The sequence below is a fragment of the Drosophila rhopaloa genome, unplaced genomic scaffold, assembly GCF_018152115.1.
Source record: "Drosophila rhopaloa isolate 14029-0021.01 unplaced genomic scaffold, ASM1815211v1 contig_178, whole genome shotgun sequence".
In the NCBI taxonomy this organism is placed as follows: domain Eukaryota; kingdom Metazoa; phylum Arthropoda; class Insecta; order Diptera; family Drosophilidae; genus Drosophila; species Drosophila rhopaloa.
In genome coordinates this window covers 1,101,235-1,120,125 of record NW_025335059.1, presented here as the reverse complement: position 1 = coordinate 1,120,125, position 18,891 = coordinate 1,101,235, and the positions used below count along the sequence as shown (strand labels likewise).

Here is an 18,891-nt window from a genome sequence, read left to right as displayed (position 1 = left end):
TTTTGTATATTATTAACAGTATAAATATCTATCTTATTTGTAATTTTAATATCTTGCTTGCTTTGGTTAATAGCAGCATTTTAATACATTTAATTAATTTGTTATTAAATCTAATATTTGCAAGGCTTAACATAGCACAAGAAAATCTGAATTTTTTCCAAGTTCTCTAAAGACATTTGGACTCTTAAAAGATTATATCATTACCGCCTGTCAAGTTTCAACTTATATTGTTGTAAAGTTGGGTATTAAACACCATTCTATAGGTGGTCGTATAAGTAAGCGCACATATACTAGATTCTCTTATTTCACAATTCTTATCAGCCCCGCACCATAGCCTAGCCTCCTTACACCGAGCGCTCCCTTAACCCGTGGAAACCTCTCGAAGAGTGCTCGCTCTTTGGCCGGCGGTGATCGATAATGGCGAATCTTATCAATGGGACACCGCAGAGAGCCGGACTCCGTAATATTGTATTTATAACGGCGATTCCGGTGGGGGATACGGGTGATGGGGGTGGCGGGTCGGAGCACTCTCTTACGGCGTGCCTTGGGGCGCGGGACTTGTTTACGCCGTAGCGAACAACCGGATCTCTTATCGCCCGCCGCCACCTGCCGCACACTGCAAACAATATTCCGGGGCAGTAAATTTTACGCGTAAGAGCGCGCATACACTTGCCAAAAACTTTGAAAGAGAATTGGAAAACGGAAATCGAAGCATTGCAGATCGTTTGGGGGCTTGCTTATGAAGATGTTTGGCAGCATTCTGCCAATTCATGCAGTGGAAGAGAGTGACTAAGAAGGGGAATTCGAGCTCAAATTATAGCGTTAATGATGCATTATTAACGCTGCTGGCCGAAACCACTTTAATCCTTTTCTTTTTGACCAAGTCAAGTCGGGTTTCGCCAGGGAACGGGGCGTTGTCGCCCACTCTTAAGCCCCGGTAAAACCGTTTGGTTTTCAAAACAGGTAGAACCCAGACTTCTATATTGTGATGCATTCAATTCATTCGACTAAGGGATAATCACAGGATAATGGCCGACATTAGCAGCACAATTGCTATTCTGCCAAAGGACTTTCTGATGTTTTAATTAAAATGTTCCCCCTCCTTTTTTTTGGGTTTTGAGGTTTTTGTTTCGTGTGACATTTTTACCGAAGCGCACATTTTCTTTCCCCATTTTCTTTTTTAGCGGCCCTTCGCGAGGCTTTCTTGGACTTTTCCACAGTGGCAACAAAAAGTAATCAATCATTGTGGCCACGCCTATCTCCTGGATTAGTCAGCAGAATATGGCGGCGGCATCATTGGTCTCTGCTGCCGTCTCCCTTGCTCTCCTGACCCCTGAGAACCGTCGGAGAAATTAAGGGCCACTGTGCTGAGCCCAATCAATTGCTGCCGCGCCACCGCTGACAGCGACGCCGACTGAGCAGCTGGCGCAGTTCAGGCAGAGCCAATTCCCCAGGGAACATGTGCTCGTAAATACAGTAAAAGATCAATAACTTGAATAATCGAATAGAAAATTTAAGTTTCACAAAACAACTTTTGAATTAAAAAAAAAAATGTTCAATTAATTTCAAAGATAGACACAACCTTACATCTTTAAACAAATATTATGAGCTTCTAAAAAACAAAGATGTCTAAACGAAGCAGTTTATTAACTTTGAATAATGTAAGAATAGTACAAAAACTATTTACCACCCATTAATAGGCAATTATGTCAAAACAAAATCGTGTTATGAAATATGTTGAGCTATAAACAATTTGGTTCCCACTATAGAAGTTCCACTGTATTTGAATGTGTTCTGCTGTGCGTTGCGCATGTTCGGTAAAAATGAGCAATTAAATTGAGCGAAGGAAAGAAGAAGGTCTCGGATCCCAACACAAACCCAAAAACCGAATCCTCCCCTGCTGGCATTTCATTATTATTTTTTTCTCCATTTCGGGGGGTTGTTCATAACATACACATAGATATCTACGGGTATATATGTAGCTATTTATGGTTGTTGATTGGAAACTTGATTTTTAATTAAACTTCAAAGAGGAACTTGAATGAAATTTTCTTTTCTTTGTCGGGGCGGAGAAAGAAAAAGGGTCAACTAAAATATTAAGTATAATGCTTTTGTTTTTGAAAAAAGAAATATTAAATTTTTGATATAACTAAATACACAGTTTCTTAGATGTTTTGCATTCAAAAACTTTTAATCAAGCCCTCTAAAATCGAATTCTTACAGTGTAGCCAAGTTACAGTTCTTATCGGTTAGGGTCGAAAATACGACCTTATCTTGTACTTATAGAATTTCGAGTAATATGTGACAGTTTAACAGGTTGGAGCAGCACAAAGAAAGAATGTACATATTTAAAGGTGGAATTCCAGAATGAAAAGAAATAGCCTTATTGGTCAGATGAATATAAATGGGTGTTTATAAATATGATGACCGAGTTCAATGAACTCCACATAATTTCTACATGAGATCTTTTAACTAGTCCTTGATCCATATTTATGGACATGATTGTGGGCCAAATCTTATCGCTAGGGCCTGGGAAACTCTCTCCGTGACCTTGAAGTACGCGCTGAACTTTAAAGTTCCACTAGCGACACGTGGGCCGCTCTCGAGACAACCATTTGAATGAGCGGCAGGCCGGACGGGCGACTGACAAATTCAGGCATTGATAAGTGGCAGATAAGAAGCGGGAATATTACGCACATATACCTACACTATATAGTTCTTTATAAGACTGAGCAATGCCTAAACTCTGGGCAGCAACAAATGATCCAAGACAATCAATCAATGCGCTGTGCCCCCCATGTAGCATCAAAATATTGACACTTGTAACCGTTTGTGGCGGCAATTAGTCCGCTTAACTGAGCCGATTTTACCATTAACTTGACCACAGAACACCGACGCATAATGCACAAAATGTTATAGCAAGATAAATGAGTTTCTGATCCTGCAGGGGCGGCAAATGATGAAAGTCGGGTGAAAGCAAAAGAAAGTAAGCGAGCGGAAAGAACAGGGTCGGGGACTCGAAAGGAAGCCACCACGAAGGGAAAGGAAAGGCTCGGGTTAGCAAGAGTCATTAATAAAGCCTCGGCAAAAGATTTTTCTGATGACACCTGAACTGACAGCGCAGCACGAACGGAGAGATCACTTCAGCATCTGTGGGATACACTCGCAAAGCAGAAACAAGATACAAGATACAATATACAAGATCGGAGAGAGGAGGAGAGGAGTTCGGAGATCTGAGATCGCAGAGCGGCCAGCAAGTGTGGCGCATATTAATCATGAGCTCGTCAAGCCCTCAGAAGACTTTGCCGGGTACTGGATTGTACCACCAACAAAGCCGACTTGTATCCGTGTGTATCTGTGTGTGCACTCGTATCTGACGGATTGCTCAAGCCCTGTTTCAAGTGTCCTGTTTGCGGTTTGCAACAACCCCACAATGGCGAACTGTTAGGCCTTAATAACAGTCCATTTGTGTCATCCAAACGGTTTTCCCTACAATTATCAATCCCAATTCGAACTCAGCTCGGTTTTCCCCTTATAATCAATTTGACATCTGAACTTTTTGCTCATTGAATGTACACTAAAACAAAACAAAGACAAGTTAATATTGCATGAATTCCTATGCGTCACTTTAAAAACAGAATACGAAGGCAAAAAAAAATATGGCTTTTGTTAAAGTTACTTATATAAATCTAAATTTCGTAAATTAAAAAAAAAAAATGTTTTTAAAATCATTTGATATATTTTTTGACAAACAGATTAAAACTGAACATTTATTCCCATGTTTAGGTTACTCAAGCTGATAAGACATTTTTGGTTCTTTTTTCAAAGGTGTATGGCATGACACTCGGCTGAAGTTCGCGAACCGTAATTAACGGTATTTAATTATGGAAATTAACTAACAAACTTTCTGGGAAACAAAACTTTAGGCAACAAAAAAGAAATACAAAATATATATATAGAAACACTTATAAATCCAAGTGAATGCTTCTTTGGCTCAGGGTAATTAAGTGGGAAAATGCAACGTAATTACAGGCAAATTATTTTTCAATTTGCAGGCCTTACATATATTTTGTTTTTTCTTTCTGTTTTTTGCCAACACTTTGCACTGCGGCCATGTGAATAGAAAGTTTATTCCCAGTAAACACAGATTAATGGCTAGATATAGGAAGTCGGAGACAGACCGCTAGGTAAATGTGCATATATTTGTACTCCTCGTTGAGACACATTTTGTTTGACGATTGAAAATTGATTTCCGCTTGATTTGATGTTGTTTAAAGGGCGATCCACACGATTCGGGCAAACGTATTCACTGGAAATCGGCATAACGCAGACTGAAACTTTCGTTTGGTTGCGCTCGATAATGTCTGGAACTGGCGGCTGATTAGCAGTTGGAGGGGCTCATAAAAATTTTTTTATTTTTTTGATTAATTTCAATTGATAAAGTTTGTTTTGCACGAATTTCGAAAAGTTGAAACCAGCACCCAGCGACTGATAAGCCCTAGGCAACCCAAGCCAAGTGGCAGACAACAAGTACAACCTTAAGAATAGATTTCTAGTCTTTATCAGCAATTCAAATTTTTAATTTTCAGCCTACTATTGCGTTAACATATTTTAAATTTCGATGACAATAGCGGTCAGTATTTCGATTGCAATAGTTATCAGTATTTTGATTGCCAAATTTATTAATATCAACTGGCAAAGCTTTGGTTTGGAACTTTAATGACACTAGGTTGCTGTAATTACTAAACAGCTTTTGAGTCCGAGGTAAGAGTTGAATTTGTCTAGCAACAAATGTTGCCAGCGGTAAGTTGCTGACTGAGGTGAAGAGAGTTGGCTGAATGTGAAGTGAAATGCATAAAGTGTGGTGAGTAAGAAATGCCGGCAAATCAGCTGTTCTCCCTCATCGGTTTTGTTTTCAAGTTTTCTTTTCCCACAGCCTTCACCACCCCTTTTTACACGGATTCACACAAACAAAAGCAAACAAATTCACTCGCATTACAAATGCATGGCAATGTGATGATTGATCAATTATAAAATGATTTAATAATATAAAATTAACAGAGAATAAAAGTCGGAGAGATTAATATTAAGAGGCACGACACCTGAAATCTCATGACTCAATCGAGAATGAAAGTTGACTTTAACTTTTATAACGAAAATGTGATAATTCAACATATGTTTTTGTCTAGATCGTTGCAACTCTAGAATAATAGTTGTCTAATTCTTATAAAATGCATTTTTACATCATATAAAGGAAACATATATTACATTCAAAAACAACAACACAGAGTAATAGTCTAGAAAAGTTGTTTTAATCGCAAACGGATAACCCAATAACTGCATTAAATTGTCTAATATAAATTAAAATACTTCATGCAAGGGTATAAAAAACGAAGTTCAACGAATCTTTTTGGCGAGTTTTATTTCATTCTTCTGAATCTCAATCAAAATGCGAGACCGAGACCCCAAAAATAACACCCAACCAAAAGACGAACAAAAAATCGCTGACCGTGTGTATATAAACGAATGAGTTAAAGCGAAACGTAAAAAGCTACAAAGCTTGGTAGATTTGCAATTAGTTGAAAGACAGCGGGAGGGGAAAAGAGACAGCACTCGAGGTAGACGACATTCAACAAAGTAGAGTTTTGAGTTTTGCGCTCCACTTGTGCGCTGGTGTGTGTGTTGAGGTCACACATACGCACTGTGGCGACCTCTCTCATTTGAGAGATCAAGACACAGGTGACACATCCACTCATTCACCTGTCCAAGATGGGTTCTTTGTGGGGGAACTACCTAGCTGGCTATTCTTTCTTATTACCATATTCGTTTATGGAATAATGGTAAGCAGCTGGAAGTTGCAATTACTAGACAAGAACTTTTTACAATCGAGGTTTTTAGACCGTAAAATACCCAGTACTTATATATTGTATGTAACAAATTATAAGAAAATATACGAGTGCTATTTAGATAAAGTCACTTTAAACTTTCCTATATTGCACTCTCGATCATGCTTCATTGGTAATGCCATTTTCTTAAAAATTCTTTATCTTTACTTAGAAGAGCTTTTGAAGTTATTAAAAATATACAGTACCTAAAACAAAACGACCCTGCCAATATCTGGTTAATAAAATGACGGAAGTTCTTCGCAACCCACTCAATCGTTGGCATCAAAGTTAAATAACAAAGGCAAAAATAAATAATTAATCGCCTTCGTTTCGATGATTATGCAATGCGACTGCCGAGTGCATTTAATTAGATCATATCAAAGCCACATACTTATGTTTTCTATATGCTCTGCCCCCCAAGAACACACAGTCAGTGAGAACAAAAAATAAAACCGTCATCGGCCGAAATGGAAAACATTCGTGACATGTTGGAGCAACAAAAACGAATTGCAGGCAACTCAAGTGTGCAACAACAAAGAGCTGAGTAAATCGAAAATAACACCGAGTTAGTCATCCCGCTCCTGTCTCAGCCATATCTCCCCCTCCCAACAGTCGCTCTTGGCCAGGCCAAGTATAAATATTTATGCATATTTAAATTGCAATTCGCAAAACGCACAACACAGCACCAGAGTGTAAAAAAAACAAATAATGAAATTGCTGCCTGAATTGCACACTTGTCGCCGACATTCAATTCGATTTTTAAAAATAAATAAAAATCGAGCACAAAATCTGATTCATTGCTATAAATTCTCATGCAAATAGATGGAGATTGTTAGCCAATAAACCGATTTAACAAATTAATGATCCCCTATATCGAAAGTGCGTTTCGGGCTAAAAGTAATTTTTTTTTTTAAGTCTGATTTATAGGGCCTCTATTAGTATTCAGTTTCATTTAAAGATTTAATAAATAACTCAATTTTTAAAGAGACATTAAATAATTATTTAATTGAATTTTAATTTTTGGACAAAAAGCTCTTTCCACATTATGTGAATTTATCTTATTTGTTTTTTGGCTTCGTTGTTGTTTTCCAGTTTAAAATTTTGCGCAGCCGAAACGTTTAATGACCTAATTGCTGCTTGTTTTGTGTGTTTGCATATAATATGTGAACTTTGGGGCCGAAAGATGGTGAAAGTTGTTGCGCACGGTTCGAAAAAATAAATCCAAACAAAAGATAAGTCGCTTCTAATATGTTATCAATAAATCTTCTTAATTGTAAGCGACACCCAATTTTAACGGAATTAAAACTTCCCTCTTTATTTATGACCAATTAATCAAATTAGATATGAATTGCTAGTACCAATTATCGATTTACAATTATCTCTCAATTAGGGGAAGCAACCAACGAATATACAGATTGAAAGTATATGAGCGGATAGCCGTGGCAACAGTCATGCTGATGTGTAAACAAAGTTGGTAACCTTATCTGCTGATAAGCTCAAAAATTGTTAGACTCACTCGCAGGGTGACCAATCATAACAGAAAGCCACATTTGAATATCGATTGGATTCGGGGAAACCTACAAACTATAATTATAAAGAAAGCTGAATAACGACCAGTTAGAAATGAAAAGATAGCCAAGGGAAGAACACTAAAGCTGGACAAATCCAGCGGTAGATTGGAATGGGTCAAGCGATGGGATCGCGAATCTTCATTAGCAATGCAAAAAGCTTTTTTTCAGCAACACTGTCTGATAATAAGCACAAACACACACCGCAGCCCACTCTGCAAGTGGTGCCATTTAGTGCCTTTTAATCAGTCAAATCAAAGTCATTTACAACTACACTCAGAGAAAACACTCTGAATTTAATTAGAAACCTTGACCTAACGCATCGGCGACTGCCTGTCTTATTGTTTAAAATAAGTGACAAATTTCTTTCTTAACTACATTGTATTTAAAACAGAAACCTTGACCTATTTTATACTTGAATTGTTTCTATATTGTTCTAAAGTAAACGGGATGAATAGGTTAAAATTTAAAACAAAAATTACGGTTTTGAAAATAATTTCGGTTTAAAATAAACCTACCTTATCACAAAATACTTGACTTGTGGGTTTTTGTTTTGTTTTTTTTTAAGGTTACCTCCTCATCATCACCGATTTCCACCTCGTTGGCGAAAGTAGCACTGCCGAAGGGCTCGTCGGTGGTCAGACCCTCCACCTCGCAGGCGTTGGCCACTCCTCCGGCCATCTCGCCCTCATACTCGTCGTCCTCGTCCTGGCCAAACAGTCGTCCCAAATAAAGGCTCTCCTCGCCATCATCATTCCTCCCCGCCGAGTTATTCGTGCTGCTGCCCAGATTTCTGGGATGTGGGGTGCTGTCGTTTAGGGCGGCGTTGCTTAGGGGCGTGGCACTGCCACCGGTGAATCCATGAATGAGCGCTGCCAAACTCAGATCCAGATGTGAGCTATTCGGTGGTTGTTGGCCGTCTTTTAAAGGTAGATTTGCATACGGACTGGCCTGTAGATTCAAATCATTGTAGTCGTGCAGATCGGCTAGATTCTGTTCCCAAATGGAGCGCTGATCCTGCAGCACATGAGGTGAGAGGAAAATGTCCAATTCTGGAGCCGGATGCAGCAACGAATGGTTCGCGTTTCCAGTGGCCAAAGAGGTGGTGTCGATGTGGATTTCACTCAGTGCAGAGCCACTAGTTGGTCCACCGGAAGTGGGCGCACCACCGTTAGCAACCACCACCGAACTGGCAGTGGCTCCAGCACTATTGCTCTGCACATCCTGTAGAGCTGCCGTCTGAACACTACTATTACCGGTGGTGTTGTGGAGATTCATTACGAAGGTGCTGCCATTGAAACTCGTGGGCAGCTTGTACTCCTTTACACCGTTTCCCATTTCACCCAAGGATGGATCATCGAAATTCAGTAGATCCTCTATCCTGGGACTCAATCCTTTCCGATTTCCATAAGGGTTTTGATCCATATCCAGCCGGTGGACCGATCGCAACATCTCCAGCTCCCAACCATCGCCATGGGTGCCCAGTTCCAGCTGCGAGTCCCAGCGATGGAGCAGGTAATCCGGATTGTAATGCAGCAGGCTCAAGGCCAAAGCCAGCTGCAGCATTTTCATAGCGTACGATTTCTTATTTGAGATCATTTTGTTGCTTCAAGAGGTCGCAATCTCTGAGAATGGGTGCGTGGGTGTCTTTTGTAGACCGTAGTCCGTCCTCCGCCCACCACCTCCTCCTCCCCCGTTGTTGTTGTCCTCCGTCCCGGACAACAGCTCTACGGCTGCGTCGTCCGGGATCTCAGCGTTCAATGACGTCGCCTTGCCCCGCCTTCCGGCCTCCTCTTCGTTTCGAGATCTGCGCAAAAACAACGGACAATTCACAGATTCCACCGTCTTTCCCCGATTTTTCAATGCTCCTCTCGCTTTTAATTGATGGCTGTCCTCGGGTTCGTTCTGTAAGCAAATCAAGATGTGACAACAAATAGAATGGAATTAGTAAGCATAACGATTTGTTAAGTATATCTAGTCAAATATATGAGGTTGCTGCATGGCCATATATGCAGTTTGAATGTTAAATAAAAATGCTTTTGTTTTGAGGGGTTCGGCCTTTGTGTTTGCCACTCGATTTTATAAAGCGCTGAGCACGAGGAAATGCTCCAAAGAAAGTTTTATTTCCGGGGCGATTTCGCAGCAAAATGAATTGTTCTGTTTAAGAAAATTGCCCCATAGTGCAAATGATATCCTTCATTTTCAGAATATTTTAGTTGATAAAATTATGAAGATGTTTATGAGATAAATAATTAAAGTAATAATATAGGCCATTCTGAAAAACCAAGCTCTGGTGGTAAAATGTGGACTTCTTATCTCCATTGTTTACACTTGATATATTGACAACTGACCTACTCTTAAGTTAGATAAAGAATTTATTTATATTTGCAAATAATATATTTCATAAGTACATATTCCTATGAGGTAATACATAGTTTATACCTAATGCAAAAAGTTACTGATTTACTTTAGTTAGCTTATAATTTAGAAAAAATTAAAAGTTTAATTGAGAAGTTGTAGAAGGCTTCTTTTATATTCATCTTTTAAAACAGCAACATAGATACAGGAAACTAATGTGGATAGAAGAACTGATGACGACCTTCATTGGACTTTGGTTAATTTGAGATTCACGGACAATTAAGCAGGTCAAGAATGAAAACCCAAAGTCTAAATTTCTGAGATTTGTTTATCCTTGTTGCTTGCTGTTAATCGAAATCAGTTTCATATCTACGACGCATTTAATATGCCCATCCTGACCAGCCCCTCCCCCTTTATCGCTCCCATGGATAACTTAACAGACAACCGCCCACAAGAAAAGGAGGTGAGTGGAGGAAGACATGACCCAGACCCAGACAAAACGGCTTTGAACTTGAACTTGTTCAAGGTCTGACGCGGGCTTTTGAAATGTGCGCAATGCCAAGTGAAACACCCAATTCAAGGACGGCCAAAAAATGTGCGAAATATTGTTAGAGGCCCGATATAAACTTTCTTTGTTTAAAGATATCTGTAGATGGCAAAAACATTTTTTTTTAAGATTAAAAAAATAAAACTTTGATTGGCTCAGTTCTCAATGAAAAGGTGAGTGTGCGAGAGCGAGGGTGAGGGCGTATGCATGAGAGGGTTCTGGTGTATGAGTGTTTGTGTGGGTGTATTGCAGTGCACTCACCTCAAATTTTTGGATGATGATAGCCGACTACAACGGTAAAAAGCTGCGACGCAGTAAAAGTTCTCCTTGTTTTTGTTGTTGCTTGATCTTTTTCTTTTCCTCTTCTCTGCTTCTTCTTTTTTGCTGCACACACAATGGTGAATGATGGGTTATTGTTTATCGTTTACTTTTTCTTTTTGCAGCGCCTTATTTGTTTATGTTTCACTTTCTTTCTCTGGTTTTTACTTTTAGTTGCTGCAAAAGACGCGTTTTATTTCTTAAAATTAGAGACCTATGTGGTTTGTGTGCGTCCTTGAACTTTCTTTTTCCAACTAATGCAAAAAATTAATTATTTATAACAAATGGCAGTTGATTATTTGCCAGCTGCTTCTGTTTTTTCACTTTTTGCTACGCACTATTGTGTGAGTGCCTGTGTGTCATTTTGCGTGTTAAAATCGTCATATTTCGAATTATTGTACTAAGTCTGTTTTAAAAAATATAATGTATAATGTACAAGAATATATTTTGAAAAATAATAACAATAATATGTGAGTCCAGTAAATTAAAAAAATCAAATACGTGTAGGGTTAAATCATGAATATTTTCGCTCCGCTTGTTGTTTTTGCACTGCCTAATATTTTCATGTGTTTTGCCTGCACATCGCGATTTACTCCTTTGTTTGCTTTTATCGCCCCATTCTCGCGTCTCTGACTCACACACCAAAAAACACGCACACGTTGAAGCATAATACTGCTGTTTTTTTTCTTGCCAATTTCGATTTAAGCGCACAATTAATGCATTTAATTAAATGCAAAATGATTTAATTTTTATGGAGAATCACACACAGAACACACAGAGAGCAAACAAATTGTGTAAATACGTCGAAACTTCGAGAACGAGCGGCGAACAACCGGCAAGAGCATTTCAACCTTCGCTCTGCACTTTGCATCAACAAATTATTTATCAAATCGCTTGGATCGTTTTCGTTTTTGTATTCTTTATATTTTACTTTTTTTTTCTCGATTGCAGTCTGTCAGCTGAGCAGGAGACTGATAGAGAGAGAGAGAGAGAGGGAGACTGCGCGCGAGAAGGAGAGGCGGTGATTGCTGAATAACTGTTGTTGCTAGCCTGTTGGTCGTTGTTGCTTAGATTTAACCCACCACCGCCGCAATGAGTTGCACTTATTTAGTGAGTAAGGCATGCAACGATTTCATTTGTTGTTCCGGCACACACACAAACACAATTAGGCAGACAGGCACACACACACAAACAAGCTTGCGGCGTGTACTTCGCACTTTTACGCGTCTTCTTTCACTGTTATTTGGCAAATTATCGCCGCGTACGCTTTGCTACTCTCTTTCACTAACCGCCGTACCTACGTGGTGGGCTTAAAAACGTGTTTGTTTGTCAACTTTTGGCAATTTCTCCGCCGTCGAAATTGGTCGCGATTTTCTATTCCAAAACAAAAACGTCTGTTCAGCGCGGTGTTGATTAGCACATTGAAACTCACCGCAAAGACGCGAATTCACCGCATTCGAAAAGCTCTGCGGTTGGCAACAACAATCTGCAGTATGTGACCATACACGGCAAGCTGAAAAATCTCCACAGTGGTGGGTTTTCCTGTTCGAAAGAGCTTTTTAGGAAAGGGTGGTGATATGGGAATGTTACCTTGTTTTAAATAAAAACCTTTTGTTTCCGTGGATTCTTAGATAATTAAATAATTTGTCGTAGTTAAAAGGATTAGAGTTTTGCCTATTTCATAACAGTTATTATTGCAAAGGCTCGTTCAAAATATTTAACAAAGCAAAAGTTTACTTATAGTGAACTAACATGTAGATATTGTGTAATTTTACAAGCTTTGAACACGTGTCCATTTAAAATGTTTAATTTGAAATAGAGTTGATTTGTTAATAAAAAAATAAAGATTTACGAGTTAATATTAACATTAAGAGATTTTGGTTGTCTAATAATATATCAATTGAGAATTGCGATTTTCGTGCAATCATTCATGTTTTATGACAAATAATCAATTTAGTATGTTAGGTCAACATTTTTTTAAAGTTGTTATACCAGGATTAAGCTCTAAAGCATTGAAAACAGCTTAGTTTTAAAAAAGTACCCTATTTTGGATTAAGCTTACCACTTCGAACAACCAATATGAAAGAATTGGCTTCCCACTTCGAACTACCAATATTAACGAATTGTCCGAAAAGTTGATGCACACTAAAGTTAAAATCAATTTACCTAAAAGACCACCCAGTAAAATTTAATTAAGATTGATGGCGGTAATTTTCAGATATAATACGCCCTGAAAAGAGATCTTGAATGCCTAACCTGGGAATATTTGTGCAGGCATTTGTAGGTACATATGACGTACATATATGAAGGTACATATAACATATGTTGTAGTTAGGCATACAACAATGCAATACTTACCAAAGTGGTAAAATGGAAGCCACCTCGCCAAATGGGGTTCTTGGCTATACCTGGGGTCGTCAATTCCGGTGTGGGCGGGGTCTCCAGAGAGACGTGCGTGGGCGTGGCCAGAACCGCGGGCGTTGAAGCCACCGTCGGCTTAATCAACATGGCCAATTTCGATGGCGGTCCGATCGGAACTCGTACGATTACCTTCTTCTTGGGATTGGGCTGCAATTGGGTCTGGGTCTTGTGGTAAGTATCCTCGATATCCTTGGCTGGGGATAGGGATTGCAGTCGGGGCAGGTCCTCCAGGTCGATCATGATTGCTTATCAGCCGGCACAAATGATGATGAGTCAATATGCTAACTGCAATGAAAGCAAGAGGCGAACATATAGATAAGGATGTCATTTTTATGACCTAGACTCGCAGACTAATGCGCGATGTCGGGACTATGAGGCAGAATTCACTAATTACAATTTTAATTTTTTTAGCCAATAAATTTAATAAGCCTTAGACGACTCAACGCCAAACAAATTTAAAATTATATTTCTTCTTTTATGTTCGTTATAGTTTTTATTATTTCCACGAACTTATAGAACATTTCTTTCCTTCAATAGGGCTTTCACTGCAAGCAAGGTATAAATACTGATAAGCGAGCCTCGATTGGCAAAATTCTATAAGGAGATATAACACAGTTAAATGGTTTGTTTATTTCTCGATTGCGTTTGCCATTTATGAGAGAGATTACAAACATTCACATGGAATCAGACGTAGATAAGTACAGTGAATGCCCAACAACAACAGCCGCGCAAACAGAAAGATAACCATGTGGAATTGGCATTCATTATCTATCGATTGAAATGAAAGTATTTTTACCATTGGAATTATCACTGTACAGTGAGCTCTGGCTTGAGGTCATGCAAATTACATCAGCCAAAGTTTGAAAACTGGATTTTCCGATTAGATTATTTTCGCCATAAATGAATCATAAAACCGAACCAATTTTTTTCGCTTCTAAATTGTAGGCAAGTGTTATGAGTGGTAGTTCTAAAAGTGATCGAAAGCACCAAAATCAGTTATAAAAATGAACAGGTGCATTTTTGATATTTAATGTCCTTAGGGAAAACGTACTTTCGCTTTTATGTTGTATGTTAACAAAATATATTCTTGGATATCTCCAAAATGAAAATATTTACGTTCATAGATTTACATAAAATCTTATTCATTTAATTAATTACTTTTTATCATAATACTCTAAAATAATACTCCAACCTTTAGCGATATGCATTCCTATGTTATTTATTGTGGTTAGCTATTTATATAGTTATATATATGTATATACACATGCCAGAAAAAGTATGCGTACAAACATGTCCTGCAACTTTGGAGTTTGAAAAAACATGTTGAAAAAAATCTTAAGCATTTCATTTTTATTTGTAACACTTAAACTTTTCCTGATATAAAGAAAATATACAAAATGGCCCGATTTTACTTTGTTTACTTGTTTGTAATCAAATCTGGCATATTTATGTTGTAACCAGACGTTATTTAGTAGTAGTAGTTATAGTAAAACTACGTGATGAAGGGAAAACTATTTGGTAAATTGGTGGGATAGTTGGCAGAGCACACTGCTCTGTACAAATTGTCCTTGAACATTTCAATTTATCGGGTTCCTGTGGGTCAAAACCCCGCTTTGGTAGACCACCAAACTTTCTGAGCGTAAGAGGAGAAGCGTTTTGAAGACAATAAAAATAAATCCAAGCACAACAACCTCCCAAATGGCATAGGATAAAGAAAAAGTTCTCAAAATGTTGAAGAATGAAGACTATAACAGCCGTACTGCCCGGAAGAAACCATTCATATCAAGTCAACAAAATCAAACGAATGGAATTCATGGCATTGTGCAATGAATACGAAGCCTTGGGTGCTCTATAATGTGAAAAACCAGTTAAATTCGCCACCGCAGTCCCCAGATCCCAATCCCATTGAGCATTTGTGGGAGCTCCAAGAGCACAGGATCCGCCAGCACACCATTACATCAAAGGATATGCTAAAAAAAAATGATGGTCAAGGAATGGAATAAAATATCGGTGGAGGACACAACGAAATTGGTCCAGTCAATGCCAAATCGGTTGGCTGAATTCCTAAAACGAAAGGGGTACCTCACTTCGTATAAAATTTAAGTCCTTTTTCCAAAAATATTTTATTTTATAAATGATTTTTGTCTTTGTACGCATTCTTTTTCTGATGCAAAATCAGGCCATTTTGTACATTTTTGTAAATATTATTAAAATAATAAAGTCTTAGAAGGGTTAAGATACATCAAACGAAAAGTGAATAAATGTACTATCTGTTAAAATAAAAATTATAATTTTTTTCAACATGTTTTTTTAAACTTTTTTACTTTTTCTGGCATGTGTATAATATACACTGTATATGCATATATGCCAACACGTGTTCCTAACGATATACTTCCCTGTTTACTATTCAAGTATCTCAGTTTAATTAAGACTCCCCAGAAGTTGAGAGTCCCATCAACCAACTTTTATTAATAATAGTTCAAACAAAGTTAAGTTGAAGGGAATAATAAAATTTAAGGTCTTCTGGGAATCGCTAATTATTGCCTTGAATAATGATCAAAGTTAACAGTTCGAAAACGCTGTGATCTTTGGTTTGTTGTCATGACTCAACTGAATGTGCGAAAATAAATCAAGTACAAGTACAGTGAAAAAGCATGTGAAGTCAACGGAAAATGTTCGACGGCCCAGACTGATACGGTTTTTGAAGATGAGGTACATACTTGACAAGAAGGGGGACTGAGAGAATAATCAAAAACTGGAAAAAACGGTTGCTTGGTAACAAAAAAAAGTCTGACTAAAATAAAACTGGAAATGAAAGTTGTAAAGTACAAAGTGCGTTTTATTTTGCGTATTGAATTGATTTCATGTGAGGTTTTGATTTTCAGATGCTTTATAGTAAGATTCAAAATGACGTATCTATATTTTAGCTCTATAATAAAATAAAAAGGAATATTGCAAAAAGGTGGAAATAACTTACTCAAATAGGTTATAAAACATATTGCAATTATTTCTGAGATAAATAATTCGATTCTATGGTCAATTAAATTATTTGTAGTAACAAGTTAATTGTGTTGTCAAGTGAGTATGATATAAGATATAAATTATCGGTCAAAGTCAATTAAATGTTTTAAATAAGGCTCGGCTTAATCGGAATTCTGTCGTAAGTTTATACTCAAAGCAAACATCTTTTTCACTTCGCACTTGCGCAAAAATAAATTCTTGATACGGGTAAATTTAGCAGCTTCCATTTATGCAAATCATCCTAGTCCAGGTATTCATATTTATAAACAGTGAAATCACAATGCAAACTTGGTAAATATCGAACATTTTTTCCCCGAAACCAAGTCAACGTTGCAAATTTGTTCGAATTGAGAAAATAAAAAACCAGTTTCTTAAGGTTTTTATATGGGTATACTCTGATATTGGGAAGATACGCTTTTTGTTTCAGTTTGTGGTGGAATAAAGTGGATTAAAGGAAAATTCATTGTCATAAATATATTAAATCAAGTTTGAATAAATCCAATAATACGATCTAGAATCCTAACATTATAGATTCTTAGTAAAGTAATTGTCTTTACATGCCTAGAAGTATTTAAAAACTGCGCAGTTTTTTAACTTTACTTTATTCCTTATATAAAACATTTTATTTTATTGAAGTGTTCTGTATAAAAAGCTTTTTAAATTCTTCCCATGCAAAATTCCTTTGTGTTCGGGTACTACAACCAAGCAAAGGTAGAGTATTGTCTACTTCGTATGTGTAAACCAATTTTTCCCGTCTTGTTTTTACTAAATACCCTCTGGTTGTTGTTTTCGCAGTCGTCTGAGGCCGTCGTTTGATGCCTTGACGCAGTTTAAAATTTGAATCTACGCTGGGCATAATTAAATCTCGGAAAGAATTCGAAAAAATTGAGTAAAAAGCTAAAACCAAATAAGCAACGTTTAAAACAAGCCCCGTTCGGCCAATATCGAGTATTCTTTGTCCGAACACACAGTACATATTGATTTTAGCAATTACCTGACAAAGTCGCATCAACAGGTGATTGAAAGGGAGGGGAGGGGAAGGGGTCGGAGAAAGGGACAGGGACAAACACTAAGTCCGTGTCAAGCGATCGTCATGCAGTTTGACTTTTTAATTTGCGTGGGGGGATATAATGATACACTAACGACAATGTCGTGATATAGTCTTTAGAAGCAAAGCAACCCCACATAATAATGTTATGGGCGTCTCAATTGGAGGCCTAGTAACTAAGTATATGTTTTTTGTAAACACTTGAATTCATGTACAATTTTAACTTATTGAAGCGTAACTTAGCCTTTTGATGGTTTTTAATATTATTTAATTCCGGGGAGCTTGGGGAACTTTCATTCTCATTATCATTAGCAAGAACACGCAGCAAAACAATTAATGTAAACATTTATACATAACACTCAGTTGTTTTTATATTGTTAAAGAGCAGTCCAAAGAGTGTTTAAGAGAATTAGCACTGATGACCACATGCCGGTATATTTATGCGAAATATTTTGTTTGTGCGCAAAATTTCCTCAGAATTATATATACATATGTATATAGAAACTATTATTTGCGTTGTGGGAGAATTGTAGAGAAAGCGTCTGTTCTATCCAATAGTTGTCTATTAAATTGAACTTGTTGATTAGGGCAAATGTTCAGAATTCTAAAACACATATACACACTCACACTTTGGTAAACACGCGCACTCACACTCGCACACAAGGAAGTTATTTCCACTGGGAGTGGGGGATGTATTATTAACTCTCGGGCCTTAACGACGCAATTATTGTGCCCCTTCAACTGTCCGGTACTAAATGTTATTATTTCGCACCCGTAATTGTATTTTATTTAACTATTTTTTCTTTACCTAGGCTTTACACTTTTGGGTTGCTTTAGTTTATGGCTTTTTTGTTGAGCCTGTTGTTATTTTTAAGCACAGTTTTTGTTTTGAAAAGCGCGCCACGCTCGAAACACTTGTTATATTTTGCTGTTGTAGCAAAAGAGAGTGCCAGATATTACGTATACGACGTGTAGTCCACTTAAGAGCATCCAAAAAATCAGCTGAATGGGCTACAGAAAGAGAGGGGGCGACGGCGGTACGGCAGGTGAGCGAGCGAGCGAATAGCTGGTCGGTTGTAATTCACTGAACGGCTGTTCAAAAAACACTGGCAGAAACGTTGAAAGGCCGATGGTCGTCGGTCTCTCGGCGTTTCAGCTGTTTGCGTCGGCAGCAAAACAGAGAAAGAGAGAGTGGGAGTGGGAGGCTAACACAGTCAGAGACAGAGAGATAGAGAGAGCAAGCGAGCGGGACGGGAAGCGAGGAGAAAGAGTCGGGGAGAGGCCCCCAATCGCTAAGCCAAACTGTCTGATAAAAGCGAGCAGATAGCGCAGGGCAAGTGTCGGCGCCTCAGTCCGCCTTTCTTCTTGTTGTTGTTATTGTTCTCTCGGCCAGCGTGCGCGGCAGCTTCTAATTGATCCGCTGGCACACCACGACACACCTGTGCTGTTTATACAACATCTTCCGCGCGACGGCGCCAATTTGTTGGGGCCCTGAATCACAGCTTTTGTCGCGATTTGGGTGTTCCATATAAATACTTTTATTGATCAGCGCTTATCAACCTCAGCCAGAGAGTAGATCTTAGTGACTGGGCTTTGAAAATAAACAAATTAAATTTAATAAATTAAAAAAAAGTGTTGTTTTTTTCATGTCTTTCAATTTAAAAAACCAAAAACGTTATTTTTAAATGTCTTTTGTATTTAAGTGCTTTAAAAAAGAAATAATAA

General features: G+C 38.0%; 2 protein-coding genes across 3 annotated transcripts in view; both read right to left on the bottom strand.

Moving 5' to 3' along the window:
* LOC108053033 (segmentation protein cap'n'collar-like) overlaps positions 1–10,930 on the bottom strand; it is a 37,540-nt gene extending 26,610 nt beyond the window's left edge. The window contains 2 exon segments of the mRNA XM_044459105.1: positions 8,027–9,358; positions 10,620–10,930. Of these exon segments, the coding sequence (XP_044315040.1) occupies positions 8,027–9,052 (1,026 nt within the window). The 5' untranslated portion in view covers positions 9,053–9,358; positions 10,620–10,930.
* LOC123037585 lies at positions 10,813–18,253 on the bottom strand. 2 transcript variants are annotated; one of them, XM_044459106.1, is made up of 4 exons: positions 17,975–18,253; positions 13,035–13,382; positions 12,109–12,218; positions 10,813–10,853 (listed from the first exon to the last, which is right to left on the bottom strand). In XM_044459106.1, the coding sequence occupies exons 2-4, from the start codon at positions 13,335–13,337 to the stop codon at positions 10,847–10,849; spliced, it is 420 nt and encodes a 139-aa protein (XP_044315041.1). In that variant the 5' UTR covers positions 13,338–13,382; positions 17,975–18,253; the 3' UTR covers positions 10,813–10,846. The 2 variants fall into 2 exon arrangements, with proteins under 2 accessions (XP_044315041.1, XP_044315042.1); XM_044459107.1 differs by lacking the exon at positions 12,109–12,218.
* Positions 18,254–18,891: the final 638 nt, after the last annotated feature.